This window comes from Annulohypoxylon maeteangense (genome assembly GCF_022496945.1).
Source record: "Annulohypoxylon maeteangense strain CBS 123835 unplaced genomic scaffold GGS22scaffold_8, whole genome shotgun sequence".
In the NCBI taxonomy this organism is placed as follows: domain Eukaryota; kingdom Fungi; phylum Ascomycota; class Sordariomycetes; order Xylariales; family Hypoxylaceae; genus Annulohypoxylon; species Annulohypoxylon maeteangense.
Window position 1 is genome coordinate 251848 of NW_025953255.1, and position 23810 is coordinate 275657.

Genomic DNA, 23810 nt, shown 5'->3' on the forward strand with positions numbered 1-23810 from the left:
TATAGGGCGTTAGTATCTTTGATATCAAAATAGAAGCCACAGATAAGGAGTTATTTACCGAAGCCTTATATGTATTCCTCATTCATCCCTTCTTTCCTGGTCTTTACCGTCGCAATGGCCTCCCAGACAGCTATGCGCTTAACAGCAGCGGCCTCTGCAGCAGATGTGGTTGTTATCGGAGCTGGCCTTAGCGGCCTCCAAACCGCGGTGAATATACAGGCCGCTGGGTTCTCCTGCCTTGTCCTTGAGGCTATTGACCGGGTCGGCGGTAAGGTACTCAGTATAAAATCAAGCTCCAAGGGCGACGGTGTGAACGACGAAGGAGCTGCGTGGGTGAATGACAGCAACCAGTCCGAAATTTGGAAGTTGTTCGAGAAATATGACATTGGAGCCATAACTCAGAGAATTACTGGACTTAGCTTCCAGCAAGCTGAGAATGGCAGCGTGGAAGCCCACCCATACGACAAGGATTTGCCTGTGAGTTAGCAACTTTCCCCAACATCATGAAAAGATAATTGTCGCTAATATTGACCATCTCCTAAAGGAGGGAGACGTTGGTCAAGCTGGTGAAATACAGCGGATATATGAAGCCATTGAGCAGGCTGTTAATGCTTCTAATCTCGAATATCCTGAGATTGGACCTGATGCTCACAAACTCGACAATATGACATTTGCTGAATTTGGCCAGGAAACGAGCCCCACCCTTGGAGCCGTGATAGCCTCATTAGCTGCAGGTGCTCTATTAGGGGTTGAGGCTAATGAGGTCAGCGCACTATTCATGGTCAACTATATCAAGAGTGGGTTCGGAATAAAGATCATAACCTCGGATGCGAAGGACGGCGGGCAGTATATCAGGGCAAGACGCGGTAAGACAGGAATTGGCTTCAAAGGCAGGGCAAACATGCTGACGAAATACTAGGTATGCAAGCCATAGCCGAAGGCCTCGCTAGTGAATTGACTCTAGGCTCTCTTCACTTGAACACTGCTGTTAAGTCCATTGAACAGAAGGACGACGGGTTATATGAAGTAAATTCCGCAGCTGGAGCGGTATTCACTGCGAAACATGTCGTGGTTTCTATTCCGACTCCCCTGTACAAGACGATTGAATTCACGCCGGCACTACCAGAGAGCAAGAGGAACTTAGGCGAGAATACGACCCTGGGGTATTACAGCAAAGTGACACTAGTCTTCGAAAACCCGTGGTGGCAAACAGCAAATCTGTCGGGTGTCATGACCTCGATGAAGGGACCAATCTCTTTTACTCGCGACACAAGTTCCCCAGATGATGACCAATGGTCTATAACCTGTTTCGTCGTGGGTGAGATGGGACGTGTTTGGAATAAACTATCGGAGGCGGAGCGACAGAAGGCTGTTCTCGAACAATTCAACACGGTATTCTCAACCGCGACAGCCGTGCCAGAACCAATTGCTATTCACGAGAAAATCTGGGCCGACGAGCCTTTCTTCTTCGGTGCTCCATCTCCTGTCATGGCTCCTGGAGTGCTGACTTCGCTCGGCTCGGATGTTCTGCGAGAACAGGCTAGAAATATTCACTTTGTTGGCACGGAAACTTCAGTCGTTTGGAAGGGCTATATGGATGGTGCTGTGAGGTCTGGACAGAGAGGTGCGGAAGAAGTGATCAAGAGCTTACGTGGGGTTAGTGGGGTAGATACATTGTAGCTGGATGACCGCGTCTGTGGCTGTCAGTGGCCAGGTACCCACCCACCACTAAATGAGCCTATAAGACCCCTATTTAGGTCCTACGGATAGTATCAATGGATAGAAGTACTTGTACTACCTAGGCATTCCTTGTACCTGTCATATCTCATATTCCTTCCAACCAATTGCCAGTTTCCTACCTAGTAGTTTCAGTATCTGACTTGTCAAAATAGACACGACTACGACTGTCTTCCTAGGATAATGCAATAACAAGTTTTTTTCTATGTTCAGTTCTAGATTTAGTCTTTAGGTGAGGATTGTAGGCTTCGCTTGTTTTGAGGATGCATAACACTCAACCATAAGTACCTAGGTAGGTATGGTTCAGTCTCCCGATATTTCAAACAACCTTCTTAAAGTTGCCACCAAGACTCATTAAACGCCGTAGCTACTACCTTATGGCAGTTTCCAGCTTTCGTTCGCTTGACAACTGTGGAACCAATGAGATATAACCAACACTTCCAGAAACTGCGAGGACTGTAAGCGCATAACTCGTTACTGTCCAATCATTCTCTTTGCAGCCAACATTTCAAGGCAGGCTGCTGTTAGAGTGAAACGTGGACACCCGCTGGAGGCCGCTGACATAAAACCCGTTCTCGGAACTTCAAAAATTCAACAAAGGCATATTTCTCAATTCCCAGCCTTACACAATACTTAATCTCATCTACCCACACCCAAACAATCTAAACTCCTTTACTTCTAAACCTCATATTATCATTTCTCCAGAGAAAAAACAATCGTCAAAATGAATTATTTACCCAAGGTGAATTATACCGCCGGGGCTAAAGCTGCCGCTGAAGGCGCGACCAAAGCCGCTACATTAGCTGCTAAATGGGCGGCTGCGAACCCTAAGAGCGCCGTAGCGTACGGCGTCGGGGGCACTGCCCTAGCAATTCCAGCTATCATTGCTGGCCCCGCACTAGCGGCCGCTGGCTTCGGTGCCAACGGAATCATCGGAGGTACGTTTCCATACTCTCTCATATCAAAATCTATCTACCTATACTCGTCTCTAACCGGCATGTACTTTCTATAGCATCGCTCGCATCCGGCGCTCAAGCCGCGGTCGGAAACGTTGCCGCCGGAAGCTTGTTCGCGACTTTACAGAGCGCTGGGATGGCGGGATACGGGGCCGCGATCGTCAACGGGGTTGTTCAGGCTGGGGGCGCGGCTGTTCTAGTTGCTACAGGAGGTACTAGCGCTCTAATGTCCAAAGCGGGTAAGTGCCCCCGAAAGAGTGACCTGGTTTTAATTGAGAAAACGTGGGATTCGCTAAGATCAAATCTCAAGGAAGATTCTGGTGACTGTCCCGGTACTTCAGAGGACGGCACAGGCCCGACTGCGGTAGAAGATGCGCTAGCGAATAGCTGGTCCAGCATCCCGCTCGACTTAATCAACGACTTAGTCGCCTCCACGCCGCAGCAGATCGAGGCGTTCTCGAAGAACGATGGGAGTACGGGATATTAAGATTTGTACGCTGGTCACAGAAATGTCTTCTTAGGAAGAAAGAGAAGAAAGGAAGGCTAAATTGAGGAAGTCCGGTTCTACTTATGTAGATAGCTCATCAGGTTTACAGAAATGGAGAGATTATAGCCTATCTTCTTCGTCGATACGTCTTCATCGCAGTGAACCACATAACATCAAACAGTCTCGAGCTTCACGAAGCACTGTCGAGGAACTCGAAGTAACTGCTCATGAACCTGGAAGCTATTGAATTCAGGCGGTATCGGAAGGAATTTGAAGCTCATAACGATCAGCACAATCATGATGCGTAGTTCCATCATGGCCAACCGTCGTCCTTCAAGCATGCATAGTCAGCAATTTATCATTCGTCCGTGATGTTATGTACTAGGTAGGTATCTTGGGAGTAAGTAGTAACTTACCAAAACAGCCTCTGATCCCGCCTCCGAAAGCATTCTGGAATAGCGCATTCGCGTCAAAGACTTCGTTTCCATGCTCGTCGATTCCAAGCCACCTCTCAGGCGCAAACTTATCTAGATCCTGGGCATTCGGCTTCAGCGTCCAGTCAACACCGCCGCTCTTCTCGAAAGCAGCGCGACTCGTCGAACTTCGCTTTTCCTCCGCCACAGGTGCCGGATGCCATGATACCGATGGTAGAGCTGCGATCTGCGTGCCTGCAGGGATTTTATGGCCAAGAATTTCCGTGTCGGTTGTTGCGATCCTCCCCAGGCGAGGTGCGGTGTTGGCACACCTAAGTGTCTCTTCCATCGTTGCGCTAAGGTACGGTATGTCCTTGGTAATTAAGTCCGCAACCTTTGGTAGACCCTCACCGGGAAAGGCAGCCTTCAAAGCTTCTCGAAGCTTCGTCTGTGCATCCTGGTTATTGGTGATGAATTTGATAAACCATTGAACTGTCAACCTATTTTAGTACACGAAGGTAGAGGAACTCTGTACGGAGAGTAAGGTGAAGATTCGAAGCGGATTAAAGAATATAGTCGAACATACGAGTGTTGCTTGTGGTATCATGCCCCTTTGACCCCTATGTCAGCTGAACGATACAGGTACCCGATATTTACTCAAAATAGGCGACTTACAGCATATATAAACAGAAGAAGCTCATCTCTCATCCCCGCATCTTTAGTCGGATCCGGAATAGGTTTTCCAGCTTTCTGAGCACTAATCATGCTGCGTCTGAGTACGAGGTCCATGGCACAAGTGTCATGCTCCTCCCCATCACTAGATCCATCCAACACCTTTTGAAAGCGAGCGGAGGCGTCGAGAAGAATGCGATCGATTTCGCGGTCTTTGGCTTCGGTGTACTTGCGATAGATAGGGTTCCTCTGCATTCTCCATCGAGCGAAAGCAGGCCAGAAGGAACCTCGCCATGTATTCGCTAGATGGTTGATATGCTGCACCGTGCCGTGCATATCTAGGCCTCTAGTCTCGACTTTCATTCCCGTCTCGACCATCCGGATTTGAGCATTGACTAGGTCCAACCGCTCCCCAAAGGTCGCCGTCCAGATAGCATCGAGAGCTGCGTAAGAAAAGTCTCCGATAACATCAATCGGATTTCCAGCCGAGTGCGAACATCTCACTTTCCAGAGTTTTGTCAGTTCTTCAGCCGCAGCATATACGTGCCTGGACATCACTTGTCGTAGGAAATCGGGATTCATAGTATCTTGCCAGATCTTCCGCTGTGCCTTATATTCAGGGGTCACCGATTGTGCGATGGTCGAGTGCGGGAGGAAAGTTTGCCAAACTCCAGATGATACATCCCTGTCGAACTCTTTTGATCGTCTCATCACTATATCCGACACTTCTCGAGGATCATCAAGGATGATATATGGTTTTGTAAATGGATTCATGAACAGCTGATGAATTGGCGATCCATACTTCAATGATCGACGACCAATAGGCCATGTCCACTCAGTCACCTCATTATAGGTCTCCGTGATATTTGGAAGGTCACCAGAGATTCTGTTGGAAGACTCCTTGTCGTACGGGATGCCAGGAAGAGGGCGAGGATAAAATAGCCTTTTAACCAAGAATCTGAACACAATGGCAGCCAATAAGCCGGCTATAACAAAAGTGATTTCCATGGCTTAGAGTGGAATTCTAACTTGTTGGTCTAGATATGAGATTTAATCAGGATATCTATCACGACCTCTCTGGAGCGGCTTACATATAATATATATATGCGTAAATGGGCGATTGAATTATTAGAGATAGACCTCCGCACTTCTGATGTAGGCTCTTTTGAGGATTCTCGTAGTTCGAAGCATGTTGTATGGGTCCTATATCTATCTCCGCGTTATTCACATACATATGTGATGTCACCCTCGCATCTCAATGGGAACATACTTGCCTACCTACCTAGAAAGAATAATATGCATGCTGTCACAGGGCGCGCCCAAACCTCCAGTTAGATCTTCCACTGGCAGCCCACGTAGGAACGGCAGGGATTCTAATATGATCATTTTTATACATGAAGTATGCCGTTGTTTTCCGTATAAAGCCTGGGTATGGAAATGATATCTTGAGACCCGAAGTGAGATTAAAGCGGAGGACATAAGTCAATTCTCACCTTCGGTTCCGTTATCATACCGGGAATCGGAAATGTGTGCAACGTACAAAGTTATGCAACACGCCTTTCGTACCTTAAGAATGTAACCATTTTCGAATGCCTTCGCGTCTCGCGACGGAGCTCGGGTCCCGAAACATAATGTTTCTCGCCGAAAACATCTCCACGACGGCTTGAAGGATACGGTGTTGGGGTAGCCATCAGGTAGGGACCCGACGAATTTCCAAGCCGCCTACAATTCACCCCCATTTCATCATAAACTCGCGATCTCGCTACCTATGCGAAGTAAGTAAATAACTCTATAGAACAACAATCTGAAGCTCAACTTTCATGAGTTGGCATGAATATAATAGTTATCGTACGTTGGAGCTCATAATGACTTAAATGGCTTGTCGTCCTTGCTTTGCGGGGAAAGACACCCATGGATCTCTCCGCCTCCTCTAAATGGAATATTTCGAGAGATTCGGGTACATTTAACCCGGTCTTTCGTTCGGTTAAATAGTTCGAATTGAGAAAAGGAAAAGCTCGTTTATATCTAGTTCTCAATGATCACCTCGTCTCGAACTTAACTTCAAATCATTTCGTTGTCATGGTTCACCTAATTTGTCTTCTATTGTTATTAGGTCCAGTTGTTGCGAAAATTGATAGGTTAGCTTGACAGACCCATCACATCGTATACTTGTCAACTAAATTAAAAAAGGCAAAAAATTGTTTCCAAATACAATATCAAGAGGGATAAGTTAATCAATAATACTACGACCCCTTTGCAAGTCGGAAATGGAAACTTCGCATTCAATGTCGATAATACGGGGATGCAGGTAACGAACTTCATATGTGAAAACTTGTCAAGGGCGTAGCTAATACTAACATAAACTTGAAGACCTTTCTGCCGTTCAACACTCTTTCGAGCTGGGCATGGCACAATGATAGTCTGCCTACAGACGGGTACGTTTCTTAGAAAATTAAATTTTCATCGGTTAGAAGCTAAGGCAGACTCAGCGAGAATCCCAGCGACTATCACGGAGTAGCAAGGATGACTCACGGGAGAAATATCTCGTACGATATCCCCGACCCGGAGCTTCCAGAAGTCTCACAATGGCTCATATCGAATCCCAATCGCATCAATCTAGGTCGCATTGGCCTAAGATACCAGGGCGTTACCTTATCGGCTTCTCGAATAACGAATGAGGTTCAAGAGCTTGATCTGTGGAATGGGATTATAACATCAACTTTCGAGGTTGGTGGGGAGACCGTCATAGTTACCACTCAAGGCGATTTCGAATCGGATGCGGTAACTTTCCACATAGAATCCGAACTGCTCAGTTCAGGGGACCTGGATGTTGAACTTGACTTCCCCTATCCACCAATCCATACCACGAAGTACAAGTACGAAGTTTTCGTCGGCGTCTACGACTTCCCCCTTAACCATAGTACGTCTATTATTGCAAATAGTAGCATAGGCGAAGCACACATCTACCATGAGTTGCAGGAGATGAATTATTTTGTCAATCTGCGATGGCCAGTCGAAAACTTTCTCAGTCTCTCCAAAGTTAAACCACTAAATTCTAGCGCAATCACAGTGCACCGTTATGCCCTGTCCGCCACATCTGTATCTCGTCATCGGGCTAATACCATGGATTTCACCGCACAATTTTCCCCAGATAAGAGAACAACTGCATTGCCATCTGTTATCAGAGAGCGCAATTCCGAAGGGTGGAATGAATATTGGGATGAAGGAGGATTCGTGGATCTCACATCTTCGTCGAATCCAAAGGCCAATGAATTGCAGCGGCGCATCATATTATCGCAATATCATGTTCGGGTAAATAGTGCCGCAAATGGGCAATCGCCTCAAGAAAGCGGGCTTATGAATAACGGCTGGTATGGTATGTATTCAGAGCCCTCGCTATTCCCCTCAGACGCGACGCTGATCCTGTATAGGAAAATTCCATATGGAGATGGTGGTTTGGCATAATGCTCATTGGAGTACGTGGGGCCGCCAAAAATATTTCGATAACATTTTCCCAGCGCTTTATGAGAAACTATTGCCATCGTCATTAACTAGAGCAAAAACAATGGGATGGAAGGGCGCAAGGTAAATATGTTATTTCTTATCCCGGTACGCGGATAATAAGAGAATTGAGAGATTAAGATTGATACAATGGTGACTAGGTGGCCAAAAATGACCGAAATCAATACTGGAGCTAGCTCGCCGGGCGGTATCAACGGCCTTCTCCTGTGGCAACAAGTACGTGTTAAGGCGCATGAACCATTAGATAGTACTAACGCGACCGCTCCCTCATAGCCCCATCCCATGTATCTGGCCGAACTTGCATATCAAGCCGCGCCAACCCAAGAGACCCTAGAACAGTGGGATACCGTAATTAGTGCTTCCGCCGACTATATGGCTTCCTACGCGTGGAAGAACGAAAGCTCTGGCTATTATGATCTAGGACCACCTAGCTATGGTGTAACCGAGAACACACCACCAACCGAGACATTGAATCTAGCGTATGAAGTATGTCGACGTGTCGATTGAATCCTATAGCAGCGTTAAACTGATAATTTCTCTTAAGATCGCCTATTGGAGGTACGGCCTCGACGTCGCCCGAAATTGGAAAAGACGACTAAACCAATCTATCCCCGAACGTTGGACAGCCGTTGCCGAGAACCTTGCTCCCCCACCACAAGTCGACGGACTTTATGCTGTCTATGAGGGTTTAAACAGCTCATGGTGGGAAGATCCTAAGCTCAACGGGGATCCTCGAAGTCTCATTATGCTTCAAGGAATCCTCCCTGACACGCCTGCCGTCGACCCTGAGATCGCGCTGAAGACGGCCGATAAGATCTGGGAGGTCTGGACAGATGACAAGATCCGTGGGTGGGGTCGACCTGTGCTGGCGATCAACTCGGCTCGAATTGGAAACCCGGAGCGCGCTATCTACCATTTAACAGCATATGATTATTGGGTGTTCGATGATGCTGGCTTCGCTGTCCGTGGAGGTGATGGTGAGTCTCATCTACCGAAGAAGTTGTGCTATAGTTTAACAATCGAATAGGCGGTACCCCTCCTCCTTTCATGCCCGGCAATGCGGGATTCCTTTACGCTGGTAAGTAGTATTCATTTTTACCTACCTAGTTATGGTTTGTAGGTATAGTTCGCACGATCCTAATGATTTATAGTTGCATACATGATCGCTGGCTGGAATGGATCAGAGGGGGATACACCTGGTTTTCCTAAGGATGGGACCTGGACGATTGAACATGAGGGTTTGTTGAAGGCACTTTAAACTGAGAAGACTTAATAAAAAACATTCAAGGAGCTTTTGCTCCTACAATCCACCATCCCCCACCAAGGAACAACGCCCCACAGTCATGCTGCCCCTTCGGTAACCAATCATAGCTCTTTAAATACAAACTAACCCCACCCCCGTTTCCCCCGCCCTTCGTCTGTCTCGGGACGACCCGAGGGTATGACGTAGGGAATAATATCATAGGCGCATGAGTGTACATATCACGTACATATCTCGATCGTTCTATTTTACCAAGAAAATCGTAAATATGTTCGCCCACAGTGAAGCAAGACATTCGATTTCCATGCCGTTATTTGGTTGTTGATTTTAGAAGTTCGTTTAAGCGTTGCGTTGTTGTCTTCAGATCTAAGTGCCAAAATGGCGAGGATATGGTACCGCGCATTCCAAGATTTCTTCTCCATCCGCCGTCTTTGGCTTTTCCCTCTCCTCGCCGGACTCTTTTGGTTCTTAACCCTTACTATCCTGTTAGTAAGATGGCTAGCCGTCGGTCGGCCTCAATACCCTAAACAGGTGAACCCATACGTACCTTTCATCAGCGACATTGCAGCCCATCAGTTTAAGCCAGTGTTCATAGTTGGGTGCGCGGCAACGGGAATTACTTTCTTCGGCACAGTTTTTAGCGTGCACCACGTGCGTTATTCGCCGAAGTTTTACGGGCTGACAGATGACACGCCGTGGCGGCAGACAACAAGCCTAATTGCATTGTTAGCCGGTCTAGCCGCTGCTGTTAGCTTAATATTCCTCAGTATTTTCGATACGGATGATGCACACTTGAGACATCGGAATCTTCTCATGGGAACGTTTGGAGGCTTGTTCGTGAGTGCCCTGACTACGACCGCGGTGTGGTGGGATCAGATTTGGGGTCCTGCTGTATTTATAGGGCTACGGAAATGGTACGTCTCGTGATACAACGGCTTCCAGAAAGTTGGTGTTATTTCGAAATATTAACTTGACCAAGGTGCATTTTCAATACCTTCCTCGTTCTTTGCCAGTTTGGCTGCGGGCTTGCATTCATGATTCTCATGGATGACGGCCACTTCAAATCGTCAGGAATCTTAGAATGGTGCCTAACTTATCTGGGTTCATTCTGGTTAGCATCGTTTGTTGGTTATACCATGTAAGTCAACCCATTATCGATATGGCTGATCAAGACTAACATAGATGATAAAGGTTTAGGGAAGGGTATGCGCCGATGATTGAGCACGAAGACGAGAGACGGCCGTTACTTGCCTAAGTTTAGTTTCTATTTAGCATTGCTGATAATAATGTTCTATCTCTAGCTCATAGAAGTCTATCTATCTTAGTTGAATTCGATAGATACCACCACTTAGAAACCATTCACCATCCCCTAGATTCGCGAGTATTCGCGCGGCAACCGCCAAACCACCTAGGTACATCATTAGACGTCGATATCGAAGGTTTGGTGACGGACAGTGCAACGCGAAGAGCCAAATGTTCAGATGACATTTACCTATAATTAAACTTGTTAAGCAGGGAGGTACCAAGGTTGGCACTTAATCCATCAATTGTTTTCCCTTTCTCCCAATTTGGTAGTTAGTATTTACCTAGGTAACTATGTTGTCTTTCTTCTCTGTCGCATCCTCATCGGATATCTTCACTATCTCGATGATGACCGGGACGTGAATGCCACCATTTAACTCTTTCCACTTCTTTAAGAAGGACCGAATATCCTGCTCATTGCGAACGAATGCTGCCATAGAAGTAATTTGCTCTTCAGAGTCAATGTCGTTGTGTGGTTCGTAGGTGTTTGATGCCATCTTGGGAGGCTGGTTGGGTTCTGCAATATTGGCGTTATATAGTGATTGTTGTTTTTGTTCTTGATTTCGGAAGTATATAGGTACTTAGGTAGGTAAAGATTTTGTTGTAGTTAAAAATTTACGTAGGTGAGAACTCGTAAATGTTATAGCTAGTAGTTGGGAGAGGTCGGGCTTTATATAATTTCCAAAACGTGTGTGCTTCCCCGCCCGTTACATTTGAACCTAATATCGGCATCTATAATACTGCTCACCACTGTATGGTTCAAGGTTGTTGCCCAAGAGTTACCAGTGTATATCTGATGTCTGCCTATTTAATAAAGTTAAGGTTTAGATCCAATTCTTCACGTTCGCGCCAAATACACTCGAAAGTGGAAGGAGATGATGGGCATCGAAAACGGTACCAACATTCATTTTGGCAATGGGTGAGTGGTTTTGAGACTGTTTAGTCAATTTTACCCGGATCAAGGTTTGCAATAACGAAGGGTACCTGAGAAAAATAGGTAGGTACGTCTAGTAGGTACCTAGTACGCGGGCAGGCGCGTGTTTAGGAAGACCTGTGGAGGCCCAATCGGAGTATCAGGATAGCCCCCAGACTCCAAGCACATCTCCTTGTATGAGTCGACCTTGCCTTTGTACACCTTGTTGTAATCGTTCTACCCGTCTTACTACTAGTCCCACAGCCAAAGGACCTAGAATTGTACACAGCATGATGGCCCAAGTGACGACCAGGAAGATCTCCGAGTTCTTCGCGCTATTGGATTGTATAGCGAAGATGTGGTTACTTTCTGCAACCGACGAGATTAAGAAACCTATCTCCCCACGGGCAGCCATTGCGCAGCCCAGGATTGAGGCTGGATATATTGAACGTGGCTTTATCAAGGCAGGATCCGAGGTTTCGGTTGTTGGCCGTGTGCTTCTTGCTTGGTGTGATGATGAGGAGCTTGGGGGTTGGGTTTGGCGTGTATTATTAGTCGTGTTACGAGGCGAAGCCGACTTTTCATGAGGTCGGCCCCATAAATTAGTTATCTTAGGCCTCAAGAACCTCATTACAGCAGTGAACTTAGTTGATATGGTAGATATGGTAGGAGCAAACGATATGCGAAGGAGCCAAATACCACATGCCATCTTGCCGACTATCATTAAGGCTGTATACACTAGCCCCTTCCAAACGATTTTACTGCTGAACATTTCGGTAATCGGAATTGAGAATCCAATGGATGCCTTTAACATGGTTAATAATGTGGCGTTTTTCATCGCAAGGAAGCGAAACTCACGAAGAAAAAGGGCCTCAAGATTCGATAAAGCGACTGCGCATAATATTTCTCAAAAGTGAAAAGCCCAGATGAGTTAGATCCTTCAGGATGCTGGTCGCGGTGTTCGGATGTCTCCATTCTATTCACAGTTGGTGATTCTGTAGTTTGGGCTTCATCTTGTATCGTAGCAGGTACTGCTGTGGACGCTACAGGGGGTTTAGGATGTGGTACCTCAGAGTCCCACCAACTGATTCCAGTACCAGCGATGTATGCGGCAAAGAGGTTTGATGTTCCCGCATACGACGACCCAGCAATACATCCAATAAGTATCAGTGTATGAATAAGCCATGCGACTCTATCGTCCATCAATAATCTATTTAGAAATCCGAGTGGACTTTTCGTTCGCATCACATTTAACCAAAGCGTGATTGGTTTGGCAACGAATACACAGGCAACGGGAGCGCACGCTGCAAACGCCACCGAAACTAGCAGTGGCCTAATGATAGTAACAGCGCTGATAGATGCCCCAGACGATCCTAAATTAGAGATAACCTGGACCATCACGAGGCCTACAACATCATCCATCATCGCCGCACTCGTGAGCACCACGCCGAGTCTGGCTTGTATTAGACCAGTTGAACCAAGAACTGTAAACGTCGTCCCCAAGCTTGTAGAGCATAAGGCTGCCCCAGCCGCAAAGGCCTGGAGAGGTGTAGCATCGCATAGTTTTAGTAATGCGAAGGAGAGTCCTATGGGTAGGGCTATACCTGTGATAGCAACGCATGAAGACAATAAAATATTCGCCTTAATGGCTTTTAGAGATGTCGATAAGCCACCTTAGAGAAAGTACAATTAGTACATTAGGAACTTTCGGTACACTCCTCTGATAAAATTCCGCTCACCTTCATATACTAGAAGTAACAACCCAAGATAGCCCAATTGGACGATAACTTCTTCTGTCTCTACAGTTAACCATTTGGCACCTGGTGTTCCCCAAGCAATGCCCAAGAATATCTGGCCAAGAAGTCCGCAGTAAAGAGTATGATCAAGTACGAAATTTCCAATATTGAGAAGGAGTAGAAACGAAGTATGGATCAGGATGGTTATGATTCCTGGTTCATGATATGGAAGCGAAGCAGTCGTCATGATGATTTGCCGTGATTTGCAGACACTCTGAGAAGAAATTGAATTGTACCCTCTTCTCAATCGGATCCCTCTAACCCGTTGATGTTAGATCGCAGTCTCGTATGAAATCAGGTGAGCTAGTCTTTGATATTAGCACTATGAGTGAATCTAGTTGATTCCTGAGGTCTTTAACCATTGTTTTTGTACGGAACCTAAAAGAGGTGATGAAATCAAGAAGAGGAGATGTTAATCATTGGAAGTTGTTCAGTTCCAATGTTACGTTATCGCTATCAGTGCCTCCACTACTAGTGCCTTGGCCCCTCTAGCCCTAGACGACGATAGGTGGGTACTAGGTATCCCTTAGCTACTGCCTAGGTAGGTACCCAATAGGCACTGGGCAGTGTGTGACTAGATGATCAACAACTTCATGCTGTATTATTTGACTTCCAAAAAATTGAGACCCGTCCGCTAAACTCTGGTGTATAATCGTCATAGCTAAAGCCTCCAGGGCTATTTGGGTGGCTTAGGTAGACAGTTTTAAGCTATCAGCACATTTTTATGATTTTTAGTCGCTCAAATATTTGTGCCTGGTAATCAATCATCTCAAGATCATTGATTAATTGTCATAAAACATGATGTATAAAGGTATATAATAACTTCTAAGTTACTAGTTACGTTAGATCAAAGCTCATCCATTGTACTACACCTCTTAGGAATTCTAGATACCTACTAGATTTTTGACACCCCTAGCTCTCGTTGGATATATTCATCTACTGTTAATGCTCTTATTAGGTGCCTAATTACGCTATGAGATGAGGGACAAATGCTTTATAGTTAAGCTACCTACTAGAGATAGGTACTACTCAGCGAGAAACAGGGCCATTATCAATAGCGAGATAGCGGATGTTACAGCTATCGTCCAGGGCGTGACGCGGGGTAATTATTCCTTTTCGGGGAGTTGAAGAGTACTGTAAATACCCCGCCACAGCCTAGAAAATCCAAAGTCAAAGGAAGAAACTTGAACAGCTAAAATTTATCTTGTTTAAAAGTTGGTACACTCTATTCTAAATAATCCCATATTCTATCCCACGTCGTAACTCCTCAATACATCTTCAATTTTGTCCCTGTTTTCCCTTCTCGTCATTCGTTTTTGGATCTCCATGTAATCGTACATTCGGGATAAACAGACAGCCTAGTAGACATACGGCCATCATCGGAACCATCATAATAAACACGGCATGCACTCCCCTGAACTTTGCGTCTAATATGTGAGACTCCCACATTTCAAATCCAGGATCACTCTTTCGCCATAATCCCTGGACTACGCGAGACCGAAGATCCGATGGGATATCATCAGACAAACCCGACTTCATAAACTCGAATTGGACAGTAGTTGCGATAGCCAAGCTAAAAACTGACCCGAGCATGCGCATCAAGTTTCGCGTTGATGTAGCAACGGCGCGATCCTCTGGTCTGGATAAGGCCTGCAAAGCGACGAGAGCTGTATATATATTAGTATATCAAGTTTGAACACCCAGTATAGATCCTGGTTCATCAATCTTACCTGGCTGAAGAATGAATCCGACGCCGGCACCCTCGATGATCAATGCTACCACGTAAACGCCAATTGGAGTTGTCCGCGAAAAGAGCACCTTCAAGCCCGCACCTAACAGCCACAGCGCTAATCCGCCATAAATTACGGGGCCAGGCCTGAAATCAATTAATGAGTAAAGGAGCCCACTGGGAGCGTTATAGGGAATGAATTTAGGGCTTACCTAGCAAGTCTAGACGTAATTTGTCCCGCTACCACACCAGCGACGCTTTGGGTGAGAAGAAGAGGCAACATTAGTATTGCGTTTTGCAATGGGCTGTAACCCCTGACGTCCTGGAAATACATGGGCAAGAAGTATAGGTCTATTTGCCACACGCCATTATACAGAGCGCTTTGCAGGTAAATAACGCTCGTGGATACCTGATTGAATAAACGAATTGGTATCATCGGGAGTTTGGCGATCCATATTTCCGCCACGCAGAAGAGGACGATGAAAGTGCCTCCCAACACCAACAATGAGATGATGACAGCGTTATTCCAGGGGAATATACTTCCGCCTGAGTTAATAGGTATCTGCCGAGTCTTAGCATGAACATCAGGTAAGTATCAGACCCGAGACTTACAATAAGAAACAGCACACCAGTTACTACGGTGAATAAACCGAACCAGTCTATCTTTCGCATCTTCTCCGACCAACTACCCGTCACAGGTTTCAGGGGTAAGAACACCCACATCACCGCCATACACTATGACAATGTTAGTAATCTTCCACAATAAAAATGTTACGGTATATATTGATGACTTTCCAGACACATAAATCATTATGAGTAGGTAGGTATCAATACCATGAATGAATTAAAGAGGAAACCTGAATCTTAGGATATAAGCGCGTCCAGGAGATATACTCACAGCAGTAGCAAGGATTGGAGGAACCCAAAAGATCCACCTCCAGCCGTCTTGAGAGTTTTTCATGATACCCGCCGCGATAAAGGGACCGGTACTCGCGCCCAAGCCTATGGCAGAGCTCAATATGCCTTGATATTTCCCGCGGTCCTTCAAGCTGACCAAGTCGCTAGCGGTAATCTGCACTAGCGAGCTAATACCGCCGCCACCGATACCACTTAGCGCGCGACATACGTAGAGCCAAATGACGTTTTGGGCAAAGCCGCAGAGGATATCTCCGACAATGAGGAATCCAATACAGGCCATCAGAACTACCTTTCGCCCGAATATGTCGGATAGACGTCCGTATAGAGGTTGGAATGCCGTTTGTCCCATTACGTAAGCGGTGCCGGTCCAGGTGATGGTGTTGCCGGCGTGTAACGAAGTCGATATAGATGGCAGAGCCGTGGCCACAGAGTTGATATCGAGGATCGATATGAAGTATATCGCGGCTAAACATAGATACGCGGTTATGAGTCGTGGGAATGGGAGACGTAGTGTCTGGTCCTGGAGCTCCGTGGTTGGTTCCACAGCTTGACATTGGACCTCTGTGATGGAGTCTTTCTCCTGTGTTCCTGTTCCCGCTTCGAGGGACGACATACTTTGAGTGGCATCGCTATGATCCACAAGTATAGGTCCATTTCGTTCGCTATATTGATCCAGGCTCGTGGCGGAGGCCGTGGTTGATGGTGACATCTTGCGGATATCACTTTGTGTTGTCGTGCTTTACTCTATGGGGTATGGATTAGGCGATCTTATTTCATCGTCCCAGGGAGCCTGTGACTTTATCTAGATCACAAGCTGTGGATTGTAATTGTACTTTATCTATGTTCTACCTCCAAGTACCCCCTTTAATCAGCATGATGAGCTCATATCGAGATATGGCTGCCTGGAGCACATAACCCAAATCGAAAACACCATCAAAGAATACGATATCCCCATGTCTGCGAATCTACTTCCGTTCGTAGCTAAGCCACCGCATCTTGATGTATCATTGATTCGGTGACATGAATCTGAGCGCATCTGCTAGCAGCTAGCTCCGGTTTAATCCACATAGGAGGCAACTCGATAATGAAACTCTTCTAGAATAGTAGACGCCTACTAAAAATGCCGCAGTGTTTACATTGAATACATCCGTTAAGCGATATCTGTATTCCTAGATATGTTCCCGGATATCTCAAGCCTCAAACTATAGAGACTGGCCGAGAGTAAAACGGGATCGTCAAGATCCGGGCATTATTCTATAAACGGCAACTTACTGTATCTAAGTAGGAAAAGTCTCTTCATATGTATTATATATTCCACCGGGATATTAATAATACTGACAAACAAGTAAGGGACTTTTATCAGATTTGGTTGTTTAGCTTATTAATAAGCCGCCGAGGGAGGTGACTTCTAGAAGTTCTAGCCAGATCTACACATGTGCATGTCCGGGGGCATTAGCTTGAAACGCTATCAAAGAATTACATGCATGAAAATCCCGAAGTCCTAGGATAATAAAAACATGTTTATCAATATACTAGGTCCTAGGTAGGTAGGAGGCTAGAATGAAGTTAAAGGGGGGATCCATGTGCTAATCTTACTGTATGAGACTGTGATTTAAGGTATCCCCTCATCTACCTGCACAATTAAATTACATGCGCCAAGGCCAGTAATGGGTGCTGGATGTGTAGCACAGGGGATAGCTGTATCGGCACCTATCCCCCACTATAGTTCCCCAGGTTAGCACATGTTTTTTTTCACTCTCTTTTCTCGCCTACCACTGTCTCTCAAATTACCGGCCAAATAAATCTCGTATGTCTAGGAATCCTTGCTCTTAACCGGGACAACAACATATAATTATATATGTAGTATTGCATAGTAGTAATACACGGACGGAAATTCATTCGGAGCTCTACCATGTTCGACTTAGTAACCTCTTTAATCAAGATTAAACCCTAGACAGAAACGATCGCGTCACGGCTCTTATGCAGTTCCTGGAGCCGGAAAGCTTAGTGATAAGCTTATACCTTAGCGGCTGTAACGTCACTAAAATAGAACCGGGATACGCGATCCCTCTTCGGGGAGGTGTTATTAGTGCTCGAGGTCGAATTAAGCAAATCGTCACACGACAATATTCTTATTCAACGCACCTAACTCCGCCTAATTCTAGGACCCGAATTACTACACTATGGAGGTATGATTGGTTCTTTTGTAGTATCCGTTACAACTTGAAGGGTCCAACCGATCTAATCTCGAAGACCTCAATGACGCTACCGGCGGTATGAATCATCCAAAATGGAAGAGATCTGACCAACTCCGGTATTTAATCTAATAAGCTGCATTGGGTTTCATTGGAAAATGCTGTATAACGGCCCGAGGCGAGTAATATTGGTACTACCTTGGGAAGTAGGTACCTGACGCTGTCTCGGTTGACCATCATGTCGCCCTATGTAACCCTGAAGTTCTAACCTATCTGCATCTAGTATGGCTTGTTTCCTTTTAAAACTTCACGACAATTCGAATCCCAGCTAGGCAGCTGTCATTGCTAGATCGTCCTTACAAAGCTTTGTAATCACAACTTTTCGTTCTAAGGGCCGGTAACATAGCCATCCGATAAATGTTACCTAGGCCTCGTCCGGATATATTTCAATTACCCGCATACCACCATAAGACTCAAAACACACATATTGAATAGTATAGGGCCGACATTCATGTCTATCATGTCTAGTAAGCCAGACGCTATGAGAGAATGATGACTTCGAATTGTTGTGTCCAACGTTTACCCAAGTCACAATGTTCACCGATATAACCACCATCGCGAATCGACATGTTACTAATTATATATCTACCTATGTAGATATATAGTGTTTAATATATTAAAAGCAGGTTAAAGCAGGTAATGATCATAGACTCTCCTTCTATCAGCAGCTCCGCAAAACCCACTCACCCTACTACCATGGCTCAGCTAGATCACCCAGCAAGTTTCAAGCTCCTCAGCCTCTTCTCCCTAATACCCCACGCGTGGGCAACCCTCTATTCGCCCTACGCATTCGACCCTCTCAAGCATTTAGGCAGAGTATCTCCATATTTCGAGCCCCGCGACGCTCAACCCTCTTCTCCAGACGCCCCACAAGGTTGCACGGTGACTCGCGCTGCTTACCTATCTCGGCATGGCGCTATCAATGTAAACGACGACGATTATGAGGACTGGATCGAACCCTTCCTGTCGAAGTTTCAGAACCACACAGGCACCGACTGGTCCAAGATACCGCCATTAAACTTCCTAGCCAATTACGTCTCTCCATTCGCGCCTGGCGAAGAACCAGAGACGCCGACGAGGATCGGCGAGTTGGAATCCACACAGCTCGCTGCGGACATCACCATACGATATCCAAGCCTCAAAATCCCCTCGCGCGTGTGGGCTTCAGCCCCGGACCGAACGTTCTTTTCCGGGAAGGCGTTTGTGCGGGGACTCCAAACCGACGACCACCCCATCAACCTCGTTAGTGTCGTCGAGGGGCATCAAGGTGGCGCTAATAGTCTGGTGCCGTACCAAGCATGTCCCGCATACCACGAGGGAAACGATGAAGCGAAAACTTACCGTGAGATTTTCACGAAGCCTATTAAGGCGCGCTTCAATTCGCTTGCTCCTGAGTACAATTTCACCACTACTGATGTCGTCGGAATGATATTGCTCTGCGGCTATGAATCTGTCATCCGTGGTAACTCCCCATTTTGCAACTTAGAACTCTTTTCGCCAGATGAGTGGTTAGGTTGGGAGTACGCGGACGATATACGGTATCATTACGACGTGGGATACGGTAACCCGTTCTCTGGCATCATCGGATTTCCGTGGTTCAACGCCACTGCCGAGCTACTGATGCGCGAAACTGCCGACGAGGATTTGTATGTGAGTTTTTCGCATCGCACGCTTCCGTCTATGGCGTTTGTCGCGATGGGGTTATTTAATAACTCCGCGTTTGGAGGGACTGGTGCGGCAATCAATGATACGATGCCGTTGGATCGCATTAACCCTCGGCGGGCGTGGAGGACTTCTGAGATCACGCCTTGTCTGGGAAATTTAGCTATTGAGAGATTAGCCTGCAAAGGGAGTTACGGGTTCGAAGATGGCGATTATTATCGTCCGCTGGTGAACCACGCGCCGCAGCCATTGCCGGGATGTACCGATGGACCAGGTGGAAGTTGTTCGAGAAGCGGATTCGAGAGCTTTATCGAAGAAAAGGAGAAAATGTTTGGCGGGTTTTCCCAAAGGTGTCAGGTCGACTATGATAACAGTACGGATTTCGTTTCTTTCTATGAATAGTTGAGCTAGTTATATCCCTTACGATCGTATGTTAAATAGAGCATAAAGACATACCGAGCAGCCCTATTATTCCGCGGAGGTGGCCTTAACGAGGGATCCTAGCATTAGGTGGTGCTCGCGGGCTAATCGACAGCCAATGGTTTGAAGACGGTCTTCCAAATAGGGAAGGTAGAATAATACCGTTCACAGGTATTAATATGCGCACTGTCCTAGGTTAGGTAGTGAGCTCGTAATTCAAATCTTCTAAGCTCTATTCTAACTTATCCCTATCTCACACGAAGGTATCGGTGAGAGATATCGCATATTTGTCAGGACCCTTTCCTAGTACGTGGTGTTCGGTATGAATGAATATTGTGCCCAAGCCTCAAACTAAGACTTGGTCTAATTAGCGGTGTCCCCACTAAGGTTTAGTGAATAGCCGCCTGAATACAGTGAGCTCGGCCACTAAAAAGTGCCTAGCAACAGGTCATATCAAGCTACGCCGCTTTCTAAAGTTAACCCCCAAGCAGATGCGCAAAATGATTTCTACCATCACCGAGGGACAAAGCTCTACCACGGCAAAACACCCCCATCAACATCCACCATCCCATTCATCTCAATATCCCCATCCCTCCTCCCCAGAACAATATCGACAAGCGCAGCAGCAGGCTCCCTCGGGTTCCGCGCACCGCCCTTAAGACGCATCTCGCGGCCCTGTTCGCCGGTCAAGTTGGTAACGCACCAGGCCGGGTTGAAAGCCAGGACTCTGCATCCCCACTCAGCGTAGTTATATCTATGACAAGCCACCAACATATTCAGAGCTGCCTTGCTCATGCGATACGACTCGCCCCGTATCGCGCGATGTTCGAAGTTCGGGTCAAGTCGTTTGGTTATGGAACCCTGCTCGGATGAGACGTATATGATGTATGGCTTAATCGCCTTCTTGAGAAGCGGCTCTAGGGTTTCCGTCACTATCATTTGGCCGAAGACGTTGGTCTCGAAGGCCTGGCGGAGGGCGGTTAGCTTGTCGACTTGCTGGTAGACGATGACGCCTGCGTTGTTAATTAACACGTCCAACTTTTCGAATTGGGTATTGATTTGTTCTTTGGCCGCTTGGATTGAATCTTGGTTGGTTACATCGATCTGCAGTACCGATATCGAGCCCTTTAAGGAACCGCCATGAGCCAGTTGTAAGTTTTCCAAAGCCTTTTGACCTTTCTCTATCGATCGACTACCAAGGAAAATATGAAATTCGGCCGACGCTTCTGAGAGGGCGAGGACGGTCTCGTAGCCAATGCCGCTGTTGGCGCCTAAGATCAAGATCAGTATACTTCTCACGAACTATTTACTTCGCTTGCCCTACCGGTAATGAGAACAACAGTCTTGTTAGAAGCCATCTGAATGATGTGAAGGGTTCGATGTTAGTGCTGAATAGAAAGTGGCGAGTGTGGTCTTTTCTGCAAGACTCGTTTTCAAGATATCAACTGTATTAAATCACTACGATCATCTAGCTATATAGTAAAAATCTCGGACTACGGAAAACAATGAAAAGACCAAAAGTCCGTTAACCCGGTCGACGACAGGACACCAGCGACTTCTGAGGGACTATACGTATATTGCATATCAATGCCGACGATCGATGTGCATGGATGGATTTAATCAAATCGCCACAGCGAAAAAGGATATAATGTCCGGCTGGCCCTCTTAACTCCGTGTGGCATATGGTGGACGTTATCCATGTTCAGCTAGGACAATACCCCGAGGGAAAGGCATAACGGGCGTTACAGGCTTCTTCGATGGCATTGTAGTCAAGGTGCAGTACGTCATGTCGACGAAATGTTCGGCTCTCTAAAATCTACAATCCGATATCAACCGAGGAAAAAGGAGCGCTAATCTCGCTATTAGTATAATATCGATATAAACCGGCGGCCTAGGGATTGAGAAAGACCTGCTTCGTCAATTAGTAAATGTATCAAAGTTAAGGAGTAGTGGTGAGACTTATCCCCAAATTAGGGGGCTGCCTCCGCTCAGTAAAGAGCGGCAGGCAGCCTAGGACTACCCCCATTGGCCTGTCCTTACAACCATACAGCCCACAGATACCCTCAAGAAGCGCATATTGCACTTATGACACTGGTAGGTTTCCGTATTGGTGCCACCCAATTCGCAGAGGTCAGATTCGGACAAGTACTAAACTTTGACTCCAACTCGAGATGGGTCCCGGCTCTGCTCCCCACGAAGAGTGTCACCAAACAGATTGCCCAACCGTGTGCCATGTTACAGCCCCCAGAACCAACATCCGACGTCCCAAGCCATCGTTGACAAGTCTTTAGTAGAAACCGGCGAATCGCATCACCTCAAATAGCACCGATCCTGGTCTCGAGAGAAGCTCTTTCTGTTGAACGCACTGCCCACGTGGACTAGTTTTTGATTCCTCTCCTGTCGAGCTCGAGAGCAGCGAGGAGGGCATTTCCGTACGGCCAAAAGACATCCGTAAAAGCCGCACTGTCGTCTCTCCTCAGACCACGAATGGTAGAGGTGAGGAATATCCACCGATCGCCGCGAAGACGACCGACGAACAGATTTTGGCGTCTTCCGTCATCGTGGGACGGAGCCCACGAGAGGAAGTTGATGCGCCTGGTCAGACCTCACAAAGTGACACATCGATGGCTGTTGCCGAGATGCGGTGTCGGGAGTTGTAGCAGAGCTGGAAGGTGGAGTGGATGGATCCGTTGCGACTATGACAAGCCAGGTTTTACACTTTACACCGACGACCGCTGACGGTTGGATTGTGACCTGAGATGAAAGGGTTCCGAGAACAAATAATATGGCAATAAAAGTATGTCAAGAAGCCCTAGACGAATTTCTGTTGTAACCGCATAGTCGTCGCTCATGCAGCCTAGTCAAGAGACGGCAGCATGATTCCGGCGAGCTATACTAGCGGTGGTTGTGATGAAATTGCCGTCAGGTTCTGACTGTATGTGGCCAGTATTACGTTCCTCCCAATCAATCTCAACGGCACAGGCAAGACCCAGAAGGGTGACGCCATGTCTAGCCGACAGCAGCAAGCCGCTGGGAAATCATCTTCCACCCCACCCAGCCCTAGCAAACATCACCGACACGGTAACAAACGACCAGAGTATAAGTTCCAGCGGCGCAAAGCTGACGAGCGACTCCAGACCAGGAGCTCTTATCGGTAAGACTCATAGCAGAGGCCCTCGCACGCACAGAGGCGACTGGAGTCCAACCCCACCCTTCCACTCCTCGAAACCCCGATCTGCCAAACCTACTTTTCAGCAGGGCGAGGCATCACAGATGTAACAAGGCGCTTATAAGGCGAGGCATAGACAACTGTAAACGCAAGACTAGAACCAAATAGAAACTTAGGGTTAAGTTCCGAAACACCATTCCCTAAATCGATCCGTAGACCAGATCCAGCTGGCCACCTTCGCACGACAATCCACACGCGGCAGTACTCATCAGATCCCTATTGATCCCGAGCAGCGACGTGTCGTGCGAGGCTCTTTTTTAGAGTCGAGATAGGGGACACGAAGTCATTCCTTTCGGAAAACGGGAATCGGAGGACTGTGGAGTAGGCGTCGTGCGAGTTGTGTAGGGCTCGATCTTCCCGACCAGCGAGAAGATGAGAGCGAAAGAGCTGCCGATCGAGGGGATTCGATGCTATTGAGGATGAATTGATTCGTATCTCGGATTGGACATCTACTGTGGACTCGTCTCCGGCGAGGGATTAGGAAGTTGGTGGAATGGGTTGTAGGGGTATGTGAGCTATGATGATTGGTGGGAAGAAA

The 23810-nt window shown here is 46.8% G+C and overlaps 9 protein-coding genes across 9 annotated transcripts; 5 read left to right on the plus strand and 4 right to left on the minus strand.

Moving 5' to 3' along the window:
- Positions 1 to 132: 132 nt before the first annotated feature.
- GGS22DRAFT_179652 (putative amine oxidase) lies at positions 133 to 1916 on the plus strand (the record flags this gene model as incomplete). Its single annotated transcript, XM_047963699.1, has 4 exons — positions 133 to 477; positions 545 to 866; positions 920 to 1656; positions 1893 to 1916. The coding sequence occupies 4 exons, from the start codon at positions 133 to 135 to the stop codon at positions 1914 to 1916; spliced, it is 1428 nt and encodes a 475-aa protein (XP_047818855.1).
- GGS22DRAFT_162518 (uncharacterized protein) lies at positions 1901 to 3311 on the plus strand. Its single transcript, XM_047961231.1, has 3 exons — positions 1901 to 2029; positions 2105 to 2675; positions 2750 to 3311. The coding sequence occupies exons 2-3, from the start codon at positions 2462 to 2464 to the stop codon at positions 3178 to 3180; spliced, it is 645 nt and encodes a 214-aa protein (XP_047818856.1). The 5' UTR covers positions 1901 to 2029; positions 2105 to 2461; the 3' UTR covers positions 3181 to 3311.
- GGS22DRAFT_162522 (cytochrome P450) lies at positions 3312 to 5468 on the minus strand. Its single transcript, XM_047961232.1, has 5 exons — positions 5357 to 5468; positions 4269 to 5289; positions 4180 to 4204; positions 3597 to 4085; positions 3312 to 3511 (listed from the first exon to the last, which is right to left on the minus strand). The coding sequence occupies exons 2-5, from the start codon at positions 5271 to 5273 to the stop codon at positions 3354 to 3356; spliced, it is 1677 nt and encodes a 558-aa protein (XP_047818857.1). The 5' UTR covers positions 5274 to 5289; positions 5357 to 5468; the 3' UTR covers positions 3312 to 3353.
- Positions 5469 to 5689: 221 nt separating this feature from the next.
- Positions 5690 to 9160, plus strand: GGS22DRAFT_137478 (Six-hairpin glycosidase-like protein). The gene is made up of 11 exons (XM_047958628.1): positions 5690 to 6040; positions 6379 to 6403; positions 6456 to 6573; positions 6636 to 6700; positions 6755 to 7641; positions 7697 to 7850; positions 7928 to 8003; positions 8061 to 8273; positions 8332 to 8764; positions 8815 to 8865; positions 8939 to 9160. The coding sequence occupies exons 1-11, from the start codon at positions 6034 to 6036 to the stop codon at positions 9043 to 9045; spliced, it is 2136 nt and encodes a 711-aa protein (XP_047818858.1). The 5' UTR covers positions 5690 to 6033; the 3' UTR covers positions 9046 to 9160.
- A 152-nt stretch (positions 9161 to 9312) lies between these two features.
- GGS22DRAFT_137497 (Frag1/DRAM/Sfk1) lies at positions 9313 to 10469 on the plus strand. The gene is made up of 3 exons (XM_047958629.1): positions 9313 to 9962; positions 10028 to 10186; positions 10240 to 10469. Exons 1-3 carry the CDS (start codon positions 9427 to 9429, stop codon positions 10301 to 10303), a joined length of 759 nt encoding a protein of 252 aa, XP_047818859.1. The 5' UTR covers positions 9313 to 9426; the 3' UTR covers positions 10304 to 10469.
- Positions 10470 to 11358: 889 nt separating this feature from the next.
- Positions 11359 to 13429, minus strand: GGS22DRAFT_137502 (Sodium/hydrogen exchanger). Its single transcript, XM_047958630.1, has 3 exons — positions 13003 to 13429; positions 12122 to 12936; positions 11359 to 12068 (listed from the first exon to the last, which is right to left on the minus strand). Exons 1-3 carry the CDS (start codon positions 13244 to 13246, stop codon positions 11424 to 11426), a joined length of 1704 nt encoding a protein of 567 aa, XP_047818860.1. The 5' UTR covers positions 13247 to 13429; the 3' UTR covers positions 11359 to 11423.
- A 908-nt stretch (positions 13430 to 14337) lies between these two features.
- Positions 14338 to 16624, minus strand: GGS22DRAFT_200114 (MFS general substrate transporter; the record flags this gene model as incomplete). The annotated part of the gene is made up of 5 exons (XM_047966397.1): positions 15687 to 16624; positions 15401 to 15523; positions 15001 to 15350; positions 14790 to 14935; positions 14338 to 14726 (listed from the first exon to the last, which is right to left on the minus strand). Exons 1-5 carry the CDS (start codon positions 16413 to 16415, stop codon positions 14338 to 14340), a joined length of 1737 nt encoding a protein of 578 aa, XP_047818861.1. The 5' UTR covers positions 16416 to 16624.
- Positions 16625 to 18657: 2033 nt separating this feature from the next.
- GGS22DRAFT_188308 (histidine acid phosphatase) lies at positions 18658 to 20025 on the plus strand (the record flags this gene model as incomplete). Its single annotated transcript, XM_047964715.1, has 1 exon — positions 18658 to 20025. The coding sequence occupies one exon, from the start codon at positions 18658 to 18660 to the stop codon at positions 20023 to 20025; it is 1368 nt and encodes a 455-aa protein (XP_047818862.1).
- Positions 20026 to 20445: 420 nt separating this feature from the next.
- Positions 20446 to 21401, minus strand: GGS22DRAFT_137550 (putative short chain dehydrogenase/reductase; the record flags this gene model as incomplete). The annotated part of the gene is made up of 2 exons (XM_047958631.1): positions 20446 to 21314; positions 21368 to 21401. The coding sequence occupies 2 exons, from the start codon at positions 21399 to 21401 to the stop codon at positions 20575 to 20577; spliced, it is 774 nt and encodes a 257-aa protein (XP_047818863.1). The 3' UTR covers positions 20446 to 20574.
- Between the last annotated feature and the right edge of the window lie 2409 nt (positions 21402 to 23810).

What these genes read in the sequence shown, in the direction of transcription:
- GGS22DRAFT_137478 (XM_047958628.1), top strand. An exon ending in GCCTTCTCCTGTGGCAACAA is followed by an intron (nt 8,004 to 8,060) that starts GTACGTGTTAAG and finishes GCTCCCTCATAG; the next exon opens with CCCCATCCCATGTATCTGGC. An exon ending in TGCGGGATTCCTTTACGCTG is followed by an intron (nt 8,866 to 8,938) that starts GTAAGTAGTATT and finishes AATGATTTATAG; the next exon opens with TTGCATACATGATCGCTGGC.
- GGS22DRAFT_162518 (XM_047961231.1), top strand. Translation starts at nt 2,462, where the DNA reads ATGAATTATTTACCCAAGGTGAATTATACCGCCGGGGCTAAAGCTGCC. An exon ending in TGCCAACGGAATCATCGGAG is followed by an intron (nt 2,676 to 2,749) that starts GTACGTTTCCAT and finishes TACTTTCTATAG; the next exon opens with CATCGCTCGCATCCGGCGCT.
- GGS22DRAFT_162522 (XM_047961232.1), bottom strand. Translation starts at nt 5,273, where the DNA reads ATGGAAATCACTTTTGTTATAGCCGGCTTATTGGCTGCCATTGTGTTC. An exon ending in TTCTTCTGTTTATATATGCT is followed by an intron (nt 4,205 to 4,268) that starts GTAAGTCGCCTA and finishes TAGGGGTCAAAG; the next exon opens with GGGCATGATACCACAAGCAA. An exon ending in CGGGATCAGAGGCTGTTTTG is followed by an intron (nt 3,512 to 3,596) that starts GTAAGTTACTAC and finishes GCATGCTTGAAG; the next exon opens with GACGACGGTTGGCCATGATG.
- GGS22DRAFT_137502 (XM_047958630.1), bottom strand. Translation starts at nt 13,246, where the DNA reads ATGACGACTGCTTCGCTTCCATATCATGAACCAGGAATCATAACCATC. An exon ending in GTTACTTCTAGTATATGAAG is followed by an intron (nt 12,937 to 13,002) that starts GTGAGCGGAATT and finishes ACTTTCTCTAAG; the next exon opens with GTGGCTTATCGACATCTCTA. An exon ending in TCTTGAGGCCCTTTTTCTTC is followed by an intron (nt 12,069 to 12,121) that starts GTGAGTTTCGCT and finishes ACCATGTTAAAG; the next exon opens with GCATCCATTGGATTCTCAAT.
- GGS22DRAFT_137497 (XM_047958629.1), top strand. Translation starts at nt 9,427, where the DNA reads ATGGCGAGGATATGGTACCGCGCATTCCAAGATTTCTTCTCCATCCGC. An exon ending in TTTATAGGGCTACGGAAATG is followed by an intron (nt 9,963 to 10,027) that starts GTACGTCTCGTG and finishes AACTTGACCAAG; the next exon opens with GTGCATTTTCAATACCTTCC. An exon ending in TCGTTTGTTGGTTATACCAT is followed by an intron (nt 10,187 to 10,239) that starts GTAAGTCAACCC and finishes TAGATGATAAAG; the next exon opens with GTTTAGGGAAGGGTATGCGC.